Source organism: Melanerpes formicivorus, unplaced genomic scaffold (genome assembly GCF_026170545.1).
Source record: "Melanerpes formicivorus ecotype bairdi unplaced genomic scaffold, bMelFor1.0.p_v2 SCAF_122, whole genome shotgun sequence".
Taxonomy (NCBI): domain Eukaryota; kingdom Metazoa; phylum Chordata; class Aves; order Piciformes; family Picidae; genus Melanerpes; species Melanerpes formicivorus.
The window spans coordinates 652,360-670,374 of NW_027142474.1; the positions used below are offsets into that span (position 1 = coordinate 652,360).

Here is an 18,015-nt window from a genome sequence, read left to right on the forward strand (position 1 = left end):
TAGGAGCCTCCAGCTTCACCACGTGGACCAAGTGGCACTGAGGGGCTGCTTTTTGTGGGGCCAGGGGTCTGAGCCCCAGCAGGGCAGGGACTGAGCCCCCAGCAGGGCAGGATCTGAGCCCCAGCAGGGCAGTTTGGCAATGCAGACCCTGGCCAGGCCTGTTGGCATGTGTTGATCTGTTTGGAGGGGCAGTGCCAAGGCAGTGCCAGAAACAAGCTGTTAATTGGTGCCAGCCAGCAGTGAGTGGCTGAGGGAGAGCTCCTTGCTCCCTGCAGCTCCCCGAGAGGAGTCTGCAGCCAGCTGGGGCTGGGCTCTGCTCCCCACTCTCAGGTGTGGAAGGAGAGGAAGTGGCCTGGAGTTGTGCCAGGGGAGGCTTAGGCTGGAGAGGAGGAGAAGCTTCTGTGCTGCAGGAGTGGTCAGGGACTGGCAGGGGCTGCCCAGGGGGGTGGTGGAGTCCCCCTGCCTGGAGGGGTCCATGGAACCTGTGCCCATGGCACTGGGGGCCAGGGTTTGGTGGTGCTGGGTTCCATTTGGGTTTGGAATGTTAGAGCTGGACTCCATGGGAGTGCCAAGGGGAAGATCAGCTCTGCCTTCACCTCTCAGCTCTCCCCTCAGCCCTGGAGGTGTTCAGGGCCAGGCTGGATGAGGAACCTGGGCTGGTGGAGGTGTCCCTGCCCATGGCAGGGGGCTGGAGCTGGATGGCCTTCAAGGTCCCTTCCAGCTCAACCCACTCTGTGGTTCTGTGATCTGTGAGGTCCCTTCCAGCCCATTCCATGATCCACTGAGCCTAGGATGAGAGCTGGCTGCAGCTGCAGGCTCTGTGCCTGCTCGGGGAGGGCTCAGCAGAGCCATGCAGGCAGAACGAATCCAATCCACTGCGTGGGGTCCTCACCCTGGGCAGCTCCTCGGCCCCGGCTGTCCCTGGCACCTTGGTGACTTCCCCTCTCCCCCTCTGGCACGGACACTGCTGTGCCCAGGCCGCCAGCAGCTGGAGCCCCGCGGGAGCTGTGAGCTCCAGGGGGGAATTGCTGCCTGGGTTGCTGCAAGCCGGCGGAGGAGCCCTGGGCGCAGCTCGCAGTGCAGCTCAGCAGTGCAGGAGGAAGGAGAGGGCGAGGGCAGACAGAGCCCGGCTCAGGCTCTGCTGGCTCGCCGCTGCTGCGGGGCTCTCCTGGCTCTGCCGGGGGTCTCGGGGGGCGCAGCGGCAGCCTGGGCCACCGAGAGGCTTGTGCAGGGCTGCGGGTTTGGCTGCGGCTCCTGCCGGTCTCAAGCCCCCCGCGGGGGTCTGTGTTTTCTCTCCGTGCAGTTCCCATCATCAAGACGGAGCCCACGGATGACTACGAGCCCGCCCAGCCCTGTGGACCAATGCCCCAAGGGCTCAGCCCTCTCTCCAAGCCCTACTACAGCCAGGGGCTGCTGCTGCCCCCCGAGCCGCCGCCGGGGCCCTGCCTGGTGCCAGGCTTCACCTCCTGCCAGCAGCGCAGCCCCCTGCTGCCGCCCGCCCCCAGCGCCAGCCCCAAGCTGCACGACCTCTCTTCCTCCTCCTCCTCCTCCTCCTCCTCGCCCTACGGCCACCTGGGACTTCAGCACCCCGCTGGAGGCGTCGCCACCATCCAGGAGGTGCCCCGGCCCCTAGTGGTGCAGCCCAGCCCCCCCGAGCCGCAGGTGAGTCACCACGGGAGCGGTAGCTGTCCCCTGGGCCACCAGCAAACACTCTGCCCCGGCAGCCCCTCTGCTCCAGCTCCATCTCTCACCCAAGAGCCGACCTGCCTGCAGCCCTGCAGCCCCGCTCACTGCTCCTCCATAACGGCTCCGCTGCAGCAGCTCCTGCCGAAGGCTCCCCGGAGGGAGGCTCCGCCCGGCCAAGCCCCGGCACTGCCGCCAGGGCAGGAGGGAAGTAAGCATAGCCTGGCCCCAATCCCTGTAACCATCAAGAGGGAGCCCGAGGAGTTGGACCAGATGTACCTGGATGATGGTGAGTCCTCCACAGTGTAGGTTTGGCCTTCAAGCCTCTCTGCTCTCACAGTCGGCTCCCTTACACCTCTGCTCCCCTCAGCACCGTGGGGAAAGGCTCCAGGAGCAGCCTGGGGGAGCAAAGGCTCCAGGAGAAGCCTGGTGATCAAAATGGGTCCAGGAGCAGCCTGGGGGAGAAAGGTTCCAGGAGCAAAGGCTTCAGGAGCAGCCTGGGGGAGAAAGGTTCCAGGAGCAAAGGCTTCAGGAGCAGCCTGGGGGAGAAAACGCTCCAGGAGCAGCCTGGGGGAGAAAGGGTCCAGGAGCAAAGGCTCCAGGAGCAGCCTGGGGGAGAAAGGGTCCAGGAGCAAAGGCTCCAGGAGCAGCCTGGGGGAGAAAGGGTCCAGGAGCAAAGGCTCCAGGAGCAGCCTGGGGGAGAAAAGGCTCCAGGAGCAGCCTGGGGGAGCAAAGGCTCCAGGAGCAGCCTGGGGGAGCAAAGGCTCCAGGAGCAGCCTGGGGGAGAAAAAGCTCCAGGAGCAGCCTGGGGGAGCAAAGGCTCCAGGAGCAGCCTGGGGGAGCAAAGGCTCCAGGAGCAGCCTGGGGGAGAAAAGGCTCCAGGAGCAGCCTGGGGGAGAAAGGGTCCAGGAGCAAAGGCTCCAGGAGCAGCCTGGGGGAGCAAAGGCTCCAGGAGCAGCCTGGGGGAGAAAGGCTCCAGGAGCAAAGGCTCCAGGAGCAGCCTGGGGGAGAAAAGGCTCCAGGAGCAGCCTGGGGGACAAATGGTCCAGGAGCAAAGGCTCCAGGAGCAGCCTGGGGGAGAAAAGGCTCCAGGAGCAGCCTGGGGGAGAAAGGTTCCAGGAGCAAAGGCTCCAGGAGCAGCCTGGGGGAGAAAAGGCTCCAGGAGCAGCCTGGGGGAGAAAAGGTCCAGGAGCAAAGGCTCCAGGAGCAGCCTGGGGGAGCAAAGGCTCCAGGAGCAGCCTGGGGGAGAAAGGGTCCAGGAGCAAAGGCTCCAGGAGCAGCCTGGGGGAGCAAAGGCTCCAGGAGCAGCCTGGGGGAGAAAGGGTCCAGGAGCAAAGGCTCCAGGAGCAGCCTGGGGGAGCAAAGGCTCCAGGAGCAGCCTGGGGGACAAATGGTCCAGGAGCAAAGGCTCCAGGAGCAGCCTGGGGGAGAAAAGGCTCCAGGAGCAGCCTGGGGGAGCAAAGGCTCCAGGAGCAGCCTGGGGGAGAAAGGGTCCAGGAGCAAAGGCTCCAGGAGCAGCCTGGGGGAGCAAAGGCTCCAGGAGCAGCCTGGGGGAGAAAGGCTCCAGGAGCAAAGGCTCCAGGAGCAGCCTGGGGGAGAAAAGGCTCCAGGAGCAGCCTGGGGGACAAATGGTCCAGGAGCAAAGGCTCCAGGAGCAGCCTGGGGGAGAAAAGGCTCCAGGAGCAGCCTGGGGGAGAAAGGGTCCAGGAGCAAAGGCTCCAGGAGCAGCCTGGGGGAGAAAGGGTCCAGGAGCAAAGGCTCCAGGAGCAGCCTGGGGGAGAAAAGGCTCCAGGAGCAGCCTGGTGATCAAAATGGGTCCAGGAGCAGCCTGGGGGAGAAAGGCTCCAGGAGCAGCCTGGTGATCAAAATGGGTCCAGGAGCAGCCTGGGGGAGAAAGGCTCCAGGAGCAAAGGCTCCAGGAGCAGCCTGGTGATCAAAATGGGTCCAGGAGCAAAGGGTTCAGGAGCAGCCTGGGGGAGAAAGGCTCCAGGAGCAAAGGCTCCAGGAGCAGCCTGGTGATCAAAATGGGTCCAGGAGCAAAGGGTCCAGGAACAGTCTGGGGGAGCAAATGGTCCAGGAGAAGCCTGGAGAGAAAAAGGGTCCAGGAGCATCCTGGTGATCAAAAAGGTTCCATGAAGAGCCTGGTAGAGCACTGTGGACTTGTGCTTGGGTTACCTCTACACAGTGAGGGCCTCCTTAGGTCTGTGTGAGGTGATGGAGCTGTGCTGGGGGTTGGCCAAGGGGACCTCTGAGGGTCCCTTCTGACCCCAGGCCACCTGTGAATGTCATCTGAGCTCTGAGGGTGGTTACCAGGAGCTGGCTGCAGGACCAGCAGCTGTGGTGCCTTCAGCTCTCAGCTCTCATCTCCTCTCCCCCCTCCCTGGAGGTGCTCAGGGCCAGGCTGGATGAGGCCTGGAGCAGCCTGGGCTGGTGGGAGGTGTCCCTGCCCATGGCAGGGGGCTGGCACTGGGTCACCTCCCAGGTCCCTTCCAGCCCAAGCCCTTCCCTCTGGCAGTGTCACTCCTCACTCTGGGGGCAGCTGGGGGTCTTCCACCCTTGCGTTGTGTTTTGCCTGTGCTGTCCATGCCCCTCTGGGAGGTGAAGATGCTGTGATGGCCCTTGCCAGGCTCTGGTCCCCAAGCCCAGTGAGCCAGCCCTGGTGAGAGGGACAGCCTGGGGTGGCCTCCAAGCTGGGAGTGTCTCAGCAGCAGGCAGCTCCACGCTGAGCTCCCTGCCAGGGGCTCTGCCTGGAGGGTGGCAGCAGCTGGTGCCAAGGAACATCTGCCTGGGGTTAGCCTCCAGGGAGAGCCAGCAGAGCTCAGAGCCCTGCCCTTGGGAGCAGAACCCTTCAGGCTGGGATGGGGTGGAAGCTTTCCAGCCCCAGTAGAGGTGGGGGTTGGGGTGGCACCGTGGGCAGGCCTGAGGAGCTTCTCCTCCTCAGGAGCTCCCAGTTCTGCACAGCTGCTCTGTGGTGAGCAGGCTGTCTGCCTTGGCACCTGCTGTGAGGAGCAAGGTCTCAGCCACCCAGGCCAAAAGCCATGCCCAGAGCTGGGGAGTGAGAGGCACCAGAAGGTAGCACAGCATGGTTGGGGTGGGAGAAGACCTCTAAGGGCACTGAGTTCAACCAATCAACCCCAACTCCACCTGCTGCTCCCACAGGACCTGGGCTGGGGGCCATGGAGGGCTGGAGGAGGAGGTTGGAGCTGATGATCCAAGAGGTCTCTTCCAGCCTCAGTGATTCTGTGGTCTGGTGGCCATGGGTAGAAGGTTGGAGCTGGAGCTCCCCCTACCTCCTCCTGGCTCCCCATGACTCCTTCTGGCTCAGCACAGCCCCCACCAAGTGAGGCTGCAAAGCCATCCCTGGCATCTGGGTCAGGCCCTGGATGCCCTCTGAGTGCCACCCCCTGGCCGCTGGCAGAGTGAGAGCAGGGGAGGTCCTGCTTGCCTCTGCTGTCCTCCAGCCCTCAGCAGCCCCAGGCTGTGCCAAGCCCTCCTCTGCCTGCTCCGGGGCTGCTGCAGCCTCTGCTGTCCTCCAGCAGGGCCCTTGCTGGCCGCTTGCGGCCACCCACAGCAGGCTGGGAGAGCTTCTTTTCCTCCCCCTTCTTTTCCTCCCCCTTCTTTTCCTCCCCCTTCTATTCCTCCCCCTTCTTTTCCTCCCCCTTCTATTCCTCCCCCTTCTTTTCCTCCCCCTTCTTTTCCTCCCCCTTCTTTTCCTCCCCATTCTATTCCTCCCCCTTCTATTCCTCCCCCTTCTTTTCCTCCGCCTTCTTTGCCTCCCCCTTCTTTTCCTTCCCCTCTCTTTCTCTCCTCCTTTCCCTCTCTCTCTCCTCCTTTCCCTCTCTCCCTCCTCCTCTCCCTCTCTTTCTCTCCTCCTTTCCCTCTCTCCCTCCCCTCCTTTCCCCCCTCCCCACTTCCTGCAGGGCTCTGGCAGCTCTGCAGACTCTGAAGCTGCTTCCTTGCTGCTCCCTGGGCCCCGAGCTCGGCAGTGCCTCCCGGGGCTGGCTGAGGGTCCTGCCCCGCAGCCTCCTCCCTCGGCCTCGCCCCATTCTTGCCCTGCCCCAGTCCCTGCCCTGCCCCATCCCTGCCCTGCTCCATCCCTGCCCTGCTCCATCCCATCCCTGCTGGCTGCAGGCAGCTCCTCTCTCCCACCCCCACGCTCAGCCCTTTCCCCTCTGCTCCCGGAGCTGCTCCCTGCTCAGCTCCACTTCTGTCTCTCCTCTCTTGTTTTTACCTTTCCCTCTCTTCTCTCCCTCCCAAGCCTCTTTCCCACCCTCCAGGACACCTCCAGCTGCCTTCCCAGCCCTGCTCCAAGGCTTGCTGAGGCTGCTTCAGCCTGGGGAGGAGAAATCTGCCACTCAGCAAGTGCTGCCTGGGACAGCAATGTGTCTTGGGGGCCAAGAGAGCCAAGGGGGTCCTGGGGGGCAGCAAGAAAAGTGTGGCCAGCAGGGCTGGGGAGGTTCTGCTGCCCCTCTGCTCTGCCCTGCTGAGACCACAGCTGCAATCCTGGGTCCAGTTTGGGGCTCCCCAGGTGAAGAGAGACAGAGAGCTGCTGGAGAGAGTCCAAGGCAGAGCCAGGAGGAGGAGTTGGGGACTTGAGCATCTCCCCTGTGAGGAGAGACTGAGAGCCCTGGGGCTGTTGAGTCTGGGGAGGAGAAGGCTGAGAGGGATCTGATCAATGTCTATCAATAGCTGAGGGCGGGGGGGCAGGTGCAGGGGGGCAAGAAGCCTCTTTTGGAGGCAGGGAGCCTCTTTCTGGGCAAGGCTCTCCAAGTGGTCCCTGGAAGCTGGGGAGAGATGTAGAACCAACCTGTCCTTCCACACCCTGCAGGACAGATGGACATGGGGGTGTCCTCTCTGGGTCATAGGTGCCAGAGGTAGGTCTGGTGACACCAGGGAAGCTCTGCAGGCTTCACAGCTGAGGGAGAAGTCACCATCCCTGGAGACCTCAAGGATGTGGTGCTGAGGGACAGGGGTTGGTGGGGTTGGGTTGAGGCTGGGCTGGATGAGCTCAGAGGGCTTCTCCAGCCCATGGAACCAGCTCCATGGTCCTGGGGTTTAGAGGCTCAGCAGCAGTGGTGAGGCTGGGAGCTGAAGGTGAGCAGCTAGGTCTCCTCCAGCCTCCCGAAGGCATCCTCCAGCCTCAGCTCCTCACTGGATCTGTGATTTCACACAGCCTCTGTGGAGTGCTGAGATCAGCAGTCACTGACTCTGCCCTGCAGAGCCCCCAGGCCTCTGCCCCCTGCAGCTGAGCACCACCTGCAAACAGCTGCCTGGGGCTCAGGTTGGGGTGAGGAGGGGTGGGAGGCACTGGGGCAGGTCCTGGATGTCCCCTCACAGGAGGTGCCCAAGGCCAGGGATCAGGCCTTCAGCAGCTTGGTGTAAGGGAACCCCCCAGGGCAGGGGTCTTCAAGGGATGGTCTTCAGGGGGCTTGGGACTTGGTGGTCTTGAAGGGGCTTGCAGTAGATGAGCTTTAAGGTCCCTCCCAACCCAGCCCAGTTTATCAATCTCCTGCAGTAGCTTCTCTCAGGTGGGCAAGGCCCTTTGTGCCCTCTGGGAGCTCTGCCGAGCTGCTGCCCCCTGCCCTGCGCTGCGTCGAGGCCAAGGACCGCACCCCGCAGGGTCCCTGCAGCGCTTCCCCCTCCCGGCGCTGCTGTCCCTGCAGGGCTCTGCCGGCTGCAGCCCCCCGCAGCCAGCGGGGACGCTCCCGGGGGCCGAGCCTGCGGCGCTGCTTATCTGGCCCCGGGGCCAGGAGCTCCTGGAGCCAGATAGTGCAGACAATGGGAGCAGGGCTGCAGAGCCTCCCCTGATACCCAGCGGGCACCCACAGACCGTTCCCATGGCCAGGCAGGGCCTTTGCTATCGCCGCGGAGCTGCCCTGGCGCTGGCCCTGGCTGCTATCGGCTCCCCCGGGAGCTCCATCCCTGGGCTCTGGGGGGGTTGGTGTTTCCCAGCCCAGCGGTGAGCCCCGGCCCCCCGCAGCTGCTCTCTATCAGGCCCTGGCAGCTGCTGCTGCTGCAGATAGGGCAGGAAGCAGGCGGCGGCAGGCGGCGGTGGGGGCAGCCCAGCAGTGCCCCTGCCCTGCGCCAGGCTCTGCCTCCTGGCAAGGCTGGCACCAAAAAACCACCAAAGCCACCCAAAATTAAAGGGAGAGCTGGGGGGGGGGGGGGGGGGGGGTGTTGTTGGGAAGGGCCCCAGCAGGCAGCTGTGCCTGGGCTGCCTGTGCCAGGGAGGAGAGGCAGGGCTGACCTCATTGCCCTCTACAGCTACCTGAAAGGTGGTTATAGCCGGGAGGGGGTTGGCCTCTTCTCCCAGGCAACCAGCACCAGAACAAGGGGACACAGTCTCAGGCTGTGCCAGGGGAGGTTTAGACTCGAGGTGAGGAGGAAGTTCTTCACCGAGCGAGTCGTTCATCATTGGAATGTGCTGCCCAGGGAGGTGGTGGAGTCACAGTCCCTGGAGGTGTTCAAGAGGCAACTGGACATGGCACTTGGTCTGGTCATGGGGTCTGTGTTGATAGGTTGGACTCGATGATCCTCGAGGTCCTTTCCAACCTAAGTGATACTGTGATACTGTGATACTGTGAGAGGAGATGCCCTTGGCTGGGAGGAGGGTGCCCTGCTGGCATGCTGGCACAGGGCAGCCCTGGTGCCCTCCTTTGCCAGCTCAGGGGACCCCTCTCAGCTCCCCAGGGCTGGGCAGTTCCGAAGCTCTCCCTCCTCATACCCAGTGGGCACCCGGAGCAGCGCAGCTCACCCAGCTGGCTCCCAAGGGCTCATCGCAGCACCTGGCAAGGGACAGCAGCCAGAGGCAGTGGGGACAGAAGCCTCCAGAGCCAGAAACTCCTCTCATTGTCCTTCTTGTGGCTGTGGTGGCTGTGGTGGTTGTGGTGGTTGTGGTGGCTGTGGTGGCAGTGGTGGCTGTGGTGGCCCCGGCAGACACAGGCAGGTGCCCTCCCCGGGCCGCCCCGGCCAGCTCCGGAGCATCTGCCAATGGTTTCAGGGGAGAGGGGAAACAAAGACCCAAAGCCAAAGCCGGCTGCGAGGCTCTTCCCTGGGCTGTTGCCGCGGGGCTGGAGGCGCGGGGCTGGAGGCGCGGGGCTGGAGCCGTGGGGCTGGAGCAGGATCGCCGAGCGGGGCCGGGGGATTTGCCGCTCTTGGCAGCGCTCCCTGTTCGCCCACGCAGCCTCCCCGCAGCCCTCCCCACAGCCTCCTCGCAGCAGCCTCCCCGCAGCCCTCCCCACAGCCTCCTCGCAGCAGCCTCCCCGCAGCCACTTGCCCCTCTCTCCTCTGCCAGAGCCTCAGCACCTTGGCACTGAAGAGCTTCTTCCTCAGCTCCAGGCTGACCCTGCTCTGCCTCAGCTCCAAAACAGTTCAGGAGCTTTCTCTCCTGGACTGAAAGGTTTGGAGATTGTTTTCCCTTCCTCCTGAACAGAAAGGTTTGGAAGTTTTCTGCTGAACAGAGAGCTTTGGAGGTTCTCCTTTTGCCTCTCCTGAACAGAGAGCTTTGGAGGTTCTCCTTTTGCCTCTCCTGAACAGAGAGCTTTGGAGTTAGCTTCTCTCCCCTCTTCCACAGTAGCTGTTGCCAGCCAGCTGCAGCCCTCCCATATTTCACTCAGACCTGAGGAACCCAAACCTTGAGACCAAATTAAACTCCTTGTTGACATTGCAATAAAAACCCCAAAGCAGGGCTCAGACTGAAGCAGCCTCAGCTGCAACCCCCCCAGCCCCAAGCTGCACTTCAGCTCTTTTATGGATGGAAGATTTGCTTCCTGGGGTCCCCAGGCTCCCCATCCAGCAAAGTTATTTCCTCTTGGCAGCTGCCTGGAAATAAAAAAAGAGGATATCAAAGCCCTAAAGCTGTGGTGGAGGGGAGGAGGAGCTGTGGCAGGCAGCAGGAGGAAGCAGAGTCTCCCCAGCACCTGTAAATATTTGCTCTGTGTCTTGGCCAGGGGGAAAGAAAGGAAGAAAGGAAGGGAAAAGGGGGGAAAATTAATTGTCAGGGCATTTATTTGGTGAGTTGGGGAGGAAACAGAATCTGCAGCTGGCAGGAAGGTGCTGGTGTGGGGTTAGGAGGGGGAGCAGCAGAGAGGGGTTAGGTCCCCACTTCACAGCCACCCCCAAGGGCAGGCAGCTTGCCAGCCCCTGGCTGGGCTGATGCCAGGGGAGTGTGGGCAGAGGGCAGGAGAGGGCATCCTGCCCCTGGGCTGTGCTCAGGCCTCACCTCCAACCCTGCCCCTGGGCTCTGCTCTGCTCAGACCTCACCTCCAACCCTGCCCCTGGGCTCTGCTCAGACCTCACCTCCAAGCCTGCCTCCAGCTCTGCTGTCCCCAGCAGCAGCAGGACACAGAGCTGCTGCAGAGAGCCCAGAGCAGGCCACAAGGCTGCTGCCAGGGCTGGAGCAGCTCTGCTGGGAGCACAGGCTGAGGGAGCTGGGGCTGTGCAGCCTGCAGAGGAGAAGGCTCCAGGGGCACCTCAGAGCTGCTGCCAGCACCTGAAGGCATCCTGCAGGAAGGCTGCAGAGGGACTTTGGCTGAGGGGGGCTGGAGCCAGGCCCAGGGGCAAGGGTTTGGAGCTGAGGCAGAGCAGGCTCAGGCTGCAGCTGAGGAAGAAGTTCTTCAGTGCCAGGCTGCTGAGGCTCTGGCCCAGGCTGCCCAGGGAGGCTGTGGCTGCCTCCTGCCTGGGGGTGCTGCAGGCCAGGCTGGATGAGGCCCTGAGCAGCTGAGCCTGGCTGGAAGCTGTCCCTGGGCATGGAAGGAGGTTGCAGGAGGGGAGCTCTGAGCTGCCCCCAGCCTGGGCTCTGCCATGCTCTGATCTCTCCCTCCTGACTTTGCTTTTGTTCCTCTTCATTATCTTCTATTTTTTTCCTGCTGTTTTCATCCTGCTCTGCTCCATGCAGAGGTTTCCATCCCAGCCCTGCCAGGTTTCCACTCTTCCTGAGGACTTCCCGTGGTCCCCCCTGCCCCAGGCTGTGATGAAGGAATGCCAGCAATGTGTGCAGGTGGAGCTGCTGCAGATAAAGGCTGTTTGAAGTCAGCTGGGTGGGCACCAGGCCTGCTGCAGCGGTGGCACAGCAGCCAGCAGCTTGCCCTGCCAGGGCCTTTGTTGTCACACTCAAAGCTTTTGGGCTCTCCTCCCTTCCCTGGAATGTCCTCTGTGCCCCCAGGGCCCCCAGCCTGGGAGGCTTTGTTGTGTGGAGCCTAGGGGCTCCAGCCAGAGCTGGCCCTTGCTGCTGGGCTGCTGCTGTCACAGGGCTGCTCCTGAAGGGGAGCCAGCTCAGAGCATCCACCCGAGAATGGGTTGGGCTGGAAGGGACCCCCAGAGGCACCCAGCCCAACCCCCTGCACCCAGCAGGGACAGCCTCCCCTACAGCAGGCTGCTCACAGCCTTCCCCAGCCTCCCCTTCAACATCTCCAGGCTTGGGGGGGCCTCAAGCCCCTCCCTGGGCAACCTGCTGCAGGCTTCCAGCAGCCTCCTGGGGCAGAGCTTGTTCCTCACAGCCCAGCTCCATCTGCTCTGCTCTCATTGCCATCCTCTGCCCCTGGGCCTGGCCCTGCAGCCCTTTGGCAGCAGTCCCTCTGCAGCCTGCTGGTCTGTCCTCCTTCTCCTTCTCCTTCTCCTTCTCCTTCTCCTTCTCCTTCTCCTTCTCCTTCTCCTTCTCCTTCTCCTTCTCCTTCTCCTTCTCCTTCTCCTTCTCCTTCTCCTTCTCCTTCTCCTTCTCCTTCTCCTTCTTCTCCTTCTCCTTCTCCTTCTCCTTCTCCTTCTCCTTCTCCTTCTCCTTCTCCTTCTCCTTCTCCTTCTCCTTCTCCTTCTCCTTCTCCTTCTCCTTCTCCTTCTCCTTCTCTTCTCTCTCTCTCTTTCTCCCCCTTTCCCTTTCCCTTTCCCTTTCCCTTTCCCTTTCCCTTTCCCTTTCCCTTTCCCTTTCCCTTTCCCTTTCCCCTCCCCCTTCCCCCAGCAGTATTTTTTGTTTCCAAACCTGACCCCAGGGTGGTGGAGGCTGGAAGGGACCTGTGGAGATCAGCCAGAGCAGGCTGCAGAGGGCCACATCCAGGTGGGGCTCCACCACCTCTGGGTGATCATTTCTCCAGCACAGGGAGAAACTTCTTCCTGTGCCATGTGCCTGCTGCCATGTGAGGTGCCAGGGGCTGGGGGCAGCTGCTGGCAGAAGGCTGGTGCTGGGTGCATGCCTGTGGGGTGCTCCTGTGGCAGGGCAGGAGGTCCCCAAGCAGCCACCCCCAGCACTGGGCTCAGAGCTCTGCAGTGTGTCCCCCACTGCCCTGCGCTGCCTCTGAGCTTCAGGAGCTGCCAGCACCTGGGACCATGAGGAGGCCTCAACCCTGCTGCTCACCAGGGAGCTGCTGGAGGGGGTGCAGGAACAGGTGGCCATGGCACCTGGGGCAGGGTTTGGTGGCCATTGGGGGGTTGGATTGGTATTGGACTGGATGAGCTCAGAGGTCATGGACATGGCACCTGGGGCCAGGGTCTGGTGGCCATGGTGGGGTTGGGTTGGTGTTGGCCTGGATGGCCTTAGAGATGGTGGCCATGGCTCTTTGGGCCATGGTTTGGTGGCCATGGGGGTGCTGGGCTGCTGTCTGGACTGGGTGCTCCCAAGGGCTTCTCCAAGCCAAGCAGCTCTGTGGCTGCAGAGAGGATGTCTCCAGGAGCAGCTTTGCAGGAGGAGTTTCCCTGACTCACTGCAGGATCTCAGCCCCAGCTCAGTGCTGCTCCTTGCAGCTCCCGGGGAGGGATGCTGCTAATTAGTGAGGAAGTGACAGGAGCAGGAGGGTTCTCCTCCTCTGGGGGGGCTGATGGCAGCAGCTGAACTTCTTTCCTGGCTGATTTTTGTCTATATTTGGCCATTTTGTTCTCTTTTAAGCAAAATCTGGCCAGGGAGCTGGGGAGAACATCTCCCTCCCCTCCTCCTTCCCCTCTCTATTCCCAGTCCCTCTGCACAGAACCATTAAAGTTGGAGAAGTCCTCTGAGATCCAACCCCCCAACCCCACCATGGCCCCAGGGGCCATGTCCCTGGCCTCTCAGTCCAACCTTCAGCCCATCACCACCATAGCCACCAAACCCTGGCCCCAAGAGGCCCTGGCCCACCTTCCTTGAGCTCCACCAGGGATGGAGACTCCACCACCCCCCTGGGCAGCCCCCCCGGGGCACTTTCATTTGCAGTGAAGGATCTCAGAGGCCATGGCCATGGCACCTGGGGCCAGGGTCTGGTGGCCATGGTGGGGTTGGGTTGAGGCTGGGCTGGATGAGCTCAGAAGGCTTTTCCCACCCAACCCATTCCTTGATTACAGACTCCTGGCTCTCAGCTCACAGACTCTCCCAGGGGCAGGGGTCAGGAGGGGACTCTGAAGATCACCTGGTCCAGCCCCCAGCCCCAGCAGGGTCCCCTGGCGCAGCTCAGTCTCTGCCTTCCATTGTTTCAGTCTCCTGGGCTCCTATCTTCAGGAGCATGAAGCTCCCCAAGGAGCTCCCCAGCAGTGGAAGCCCCCAGGCCATGCACCACCAACCTTTGTAGCTCCTGTGGGGGGAGTGGGAGAGAGTCTGAGCTGGGAGGTGGCACAGCAGGGCCACCCTGCTGTCCCTGCTGCCAGCCAGGGGCAGGGGAGCTCAGCTGCTGGAGTCCACAGAGCCACCAAGAGCTGCAAATCCATTTTCCCTGCCCAGGAAGGTCCCAGCTGCACATGGAGCCCCCAGCACCTGCAGCCTGCTGCCATCCTCAGCTCTTTGCCCTCTCCCTTTGCACCATTCTGGGCTCTTGGGGCCGTGCTGTGGGTGGAAAGGCTGCAGCTGGCTGTGGGAAATCCCCAGCAGGGTTTCCCCTGTGGGTGATACCCCTGGGAGCAGCAGGGATGCCCCCAGAGCCACCTGGAGCCAGAGCTGCTGCAGAGCTGCTGCAGAGCCTGCTCTGATCTCCCCTGCAGGCAGCAGCCTGCTGCTCTCAGGGAAGCCTTGTGCTGGAGCTGGGCCATGAGGAGTCACAGAGAGGGTTGGCTTGGTTGCAGATCATCCCTTCCAGCCCAGCCCACTCTGTGCTCTGCTCGTGGGAAGGACAATCTCAGGCCAGCCTCCCACAGGACATTTGATTCTCTGTGGCAGAGTCGAGAGCAGCAGCCTGGGGCCAGACACAGCAGCCCAGCCTCTGTGCTCCCAGCTAAGGCCCCTGCAGAGAGGTTGGGTGCCAGGGGCCACTTGTTGCCTGCAGGAGTGGCCAGGGGCTGGCACAGGCTGCCCAGGGGGGTGGTGGAGCCCCCATGCCCAGAGGGGTTCAAGGGAGCTGTGGCCATGGCCCTTGGGGCAGGGTTTGGTGGCCATGGTGGGGCTGGTGTTGGCCTGGAGGATCTGAGAGGTCTTTCCCACCCCAAACCATTCCATGGCTGTCTCTCAGAGCTGCAGGGAGGGAGGAGCTGCCAGCATGGCAGTGCCAAGCCTGGAGCTGGGGCTGGGCTGGGGAGCAACCTTCTGAGCCCCCAGGAGGTGTCCCTTCACGTGGCCTTGCTGCCACTCCTGCCACCCACCAGAGAGCTTCCCTGCCAGCCCCAGGTGCCCCAGGGGGAAGTCCACTCCGGGCACACTTCCCCTTTCCACTCCCACCCTTAGTGCTCTCTGTGGGTGCTGGAGCTGTGCCAGCCTGGCTGCCCTGCTGGAGTGTGCATGGTGCCCCCTGGGCCTGCTGCCTGCCCCCCTGGCCCTGCCTGCAGGCCTTCCCCTGGGGTGTGTGAGGGCAGGGCAGGAGGTGGCAGCGACAGCAGTGCCCGAGCCGCCCATGTGCCACCCTGGGCAAGGGGTGCTGGGCATCCTCTGTGGCACAGTCTGCCTGTGAGCTCTGCTGGTTGCCCTTGGGCTGAGGTCTGGCTGCCCCCTGAGGCCACTCTGCTCTTGCCCAGCTGCACAGGGCACTGGCATGGGCACCCCAGGCCTGGCTGCTCCTTGCCACCAGGCAGGGCAGGGCTGGCTGCTCCCCTGTGTCTGGAAGGTCAGAGGGGGCCTCCGAGGGGGCTCCAGGGAGGGAGCTGCTGCACATCTCAGCTCCCACAGCCCCTCCGCACACCCTGCAGCTGCTCAGGGCCAGGCTGGATGAGGCCTGGAGCAAGCTGCTGCAGTGGAAGTTGTCCCTGGGCATGGCAGGGGGTGGCACTGGGCGACCTTGCGCGCAGCTCATCTGCTGTGGGTGTGTGCAGCCTGCCCCTGCCTGGCTGCCACAGCCTGCTGGGTGCAGAGCTGAGCTCCCTGAGCCTGGGGCTCTGGGGAGCCACTGCCAGGGGTGGGTTTGGTGCCAGGAGCTGCTGAGAGCTCCAGGAGAGCTCTGAGTGCTGCAGGTGCTGCAGGGGCAGTAGTCTGCAGGGAAAAAGCAAACACCAGGGGCACCACAAAACTTAACCAAAAACCCCTGTCCAGCCCTGCCCAGCCCTGCCCAGCCCAACCCAATCCATCCAACCTAACCCTACTCAACTCAATCCAAGCCATTCCGGGGTGGGTGGAGTTGGCTGGGGGTGGGATAGAGATGGCTGGGGGTGGATGGAGCTGGCAGGGGGGAGCTGGCTGGGGGTGGGATGGAGCTGGCTGAGGGTGGGATGGAGATGGCTGGGGGTGGATGGAGCTGGCAGGGGGGAGCTGGCTGGGGGTGGGATGGAGCTGGCTGAGGGTGGGATGGAGAGGGCAGGGGGGAGTTGGCTGAGGGTGGGATGGAGCTGGCTGAGGGTGGGATGGAGAGGGCAGGGGGGAGCTGGCTGAGGGTGGGATGGAGATGGCTGGGGGTCGTGGGTGGAGCTGGCAGCGCTGGGGGTGTTGTGCAGGCTGCAGAGGGCCTTGGCCAAGTGCAGTCACTTCCTGCCCCTCTGCCAGAGCTCACAGCTGATAAAGGGCCAGGGCTGGAGTGTGGGAAAGCTCCAGAGCTGGGTGGGCTGCAGGCAGGGTGCAGGCAGGGAGAGGAGAAGGCTCCTGGGGAGAGCAGCAGGACACTGCCAGGGGAGATGGCAGGGTTGGGCTTGCTCAGCCCTCCCCTCGGGAAGAGAAGGGTGAGAGGGGCCCTGAGCAGTGCTTGCAAGCTCTTGGGGGGTGGGGGACAGGAGGGGGCTCAGGCTCTGCTCAGTGGTGTCCTGTGGTGGGACACCACCTGGAACCCAGGAGGCTCCACCTCACTAGGAGGAGAAACTGCTTTGGTGTGAGGCTGCTGGAGCCTGGGGCAGGCTGCCCAGCGGGGGTGGAGTCTGCTCTGGGGACTTTCAGGACCCACCTGGCTGTGCTCTGGGTGCCCTGCCCTGCTCTGGCAGGGGGTTTGGGCTGGGTGACCTCCAGAGGTCCCTTCCAGCCCCTCTCTGATTCTGTGTCTGTGTGGGTGGCAGCAGGGACTGGATGCCCACTTGTGCCAGGCACTATGGCAGGAGGTGTTCCTGGGTGCTGCTGGGGTCTCCAGGGAGCAGGCAGGCAGCAGTTCTAGCAGCTCACCATGGGAAAGGGCTCAGCCCCCCGTGGGGGAGCTCTGTGCCCACTGTCGAGGAGCTCTGTGCCCACCATGGGGGAGCTCTGTGCCCACCCTGGAGGCTCTGTGTTCCCTGGAGGCCCTGGGGCTGGGCACTCCCACGTCTTGCTGCCCCAGCAGCTGGCACAGCCACCAGGGCCCTTGCTGCGGCAGTGGATTGCTCCGGGCTGCGCTTTGCTGCCCGTGCCCAGGGCAGTGCCCGGTCTGTGCCCCTGGGAACGGGAGGCGTTGGATGCCTCCCGGGCTGCAGGGAGCTGCTGCGGTCGTGCTGCTTCCCAGGGTGTTGGGCGCCTCGGGCAGCCCTCTGCTGACTCCTGCCGGTGCCACAGGGGCGGATGCCAGGCGGGGGTGCTGCGGAGAGCCTGCGGCAGCAGGGCAGCGCTGACCAAGCCTCCTCTCTCCTCTCCTCTCGTTGCAGTAAATGAGATCATAAGGAACGACCTCTCCGGCACCAGTGCCCACTCCTAGCTGTCGCCCCCAGGCCTGGCAGCAGGCCCTCAGACACCTCTGGCCTCGCTGGGCAGCAGCGGGCACCCAGGCCTGGCACCGCTCTGCTCTCCGCCTCGCCCCACCCCAGGAACGAAGACTCGCCCCTGGCTCCCGGGGGAGCTCCTCAGGCAGCAGGAGCTCCTGGAGGGACTTCACCTCAGAGGGAGGGAGGAGAGGCTCAGACAGGACAGCACCAGGGGAGCTTGGCCACAGCCAGGCAGCCCCTGCCCGGCACTGCCCCCCGGGCACGGCGCACGGCCCTGGCGCTGCCTTCCCCAGGCAGGCTTGGAGCCTGGGAAGCCTTGGGAGGTGCAGGAGCTCTGGAGCTGGCATCCTGCAGCGAGGTGTGGGGAGCAGCCCTGCTCCAGCCAGGCGGCAGCAGGGCTGCCAGAGCTCCTGCAGCTCCTCCTCTGACAGCGGTGCCCAGCCTCTGACAGGGGTGCTCAGCCTCTGCCAGCAGTGCCCAGCCTCTACCAGCAGTGCCCAGGCTCTTCCAGGGGTACTCAGCCTCTGCCAGGGGTGCCCAGCCTCTGCCAGGGGTGCCCAAGCCTCTGCAGGGGTGCTCAGCCTCGGCCAGGGGTGCTCAGCCTCTGCCAGGGATGCCCAGCCTCTGCCAGGGGTGCTCAGCCTCTGACAGCAGTGCCCAGCCTCTGCTGGCTGCGCCCAGCCTCTTGCCTTCCTTTTCAGCCCATGCCAGGAGGCCTCCTGGCTGTTGGCATCATCTCAGCTTGGTTCTGCCCTGCATCTCCTCCTTAATGCCCTGCAAGGGAGCACAGGAGTCTGAGAGCAGCTTGGTGAGGACCCTCCTGGGTGCCAGGGTAAGGACCCTCCAGAGCTGAGCCCCAGGAGATGGAACCAGAGCTCACCCTGGGGCTGTGGCACCAGAGCTCACCCCCGGAGCTCAGCTCTGGTGTTCAGCCCTGGAGCTGCTGCTGCCTGCCTGGCAAGGGGCAGAGGTTTCCCAACCCCCTTCTCCCCCACCCCGGTCTGCCCTGGGGCTCTGGAGGGGCTGCCCCCGGGCTGGGCACTGGGCAGGGAGGGGCAGGGGGCACAGGGAGGAGAGGCAATGGGAATGGAGAGAGCTTTAAACTGGAACTGAAGCCTTTGCCTCCGCAGGTTAATTCTCACTTTCATTTGTATTTCCAGCCTCGTTTCTGAGTTTGATGATAACAAACTTCAAATGGAAATCTGATAAAAATCAAATTGAAATTGAGTTTGAAATTTTAAATTAAAAACTTTAAAAGTAAATTTAAGTGGAAACAAACTGACTACAATTTAAAGTTCAGTTCAAAATGAAATTGAAAATGTCAATGAGAAAGGAAAAGCCAAAATGAAAGCTGAGTGAAAGAGAAAA

General features: G+C 63.2%; 1 protein-coding gene across 5 annotated transcripts in view; it reads left to right on the plus strand.

Annotated features, from left to right (window-relative positions):
* NFATC1 (nuclear factor of activated T cells 1) overlaps positions 1–18,015 on the plus strand; it is a 65,623-nt gene extending 47,608 nt beyond the window's left edge. For 2 of the 5 annotated variants that reach the window (XM_068167706.1, XM_068167707.1), the window contains exons 9-10: positions 1,304–1,972; positions 16,591–18,015. In XM_068167706.1, coding sequence (XP_068023807.1) covers positions 1,304–1,972; positions 16,591–16,640 — 719 coding nt within the window. In that variant the 3' untranslated portion in view covers positions 16,641–18,015. Of the gene's footprint in view, positions 1–1,303; positions 1,973–16,590 lie in introns of those variants that run through there. The other 3 variants (XM_068167708.1, XM_068167710.1, XM_068167709.1) reach the window with 3 other exon arrangements.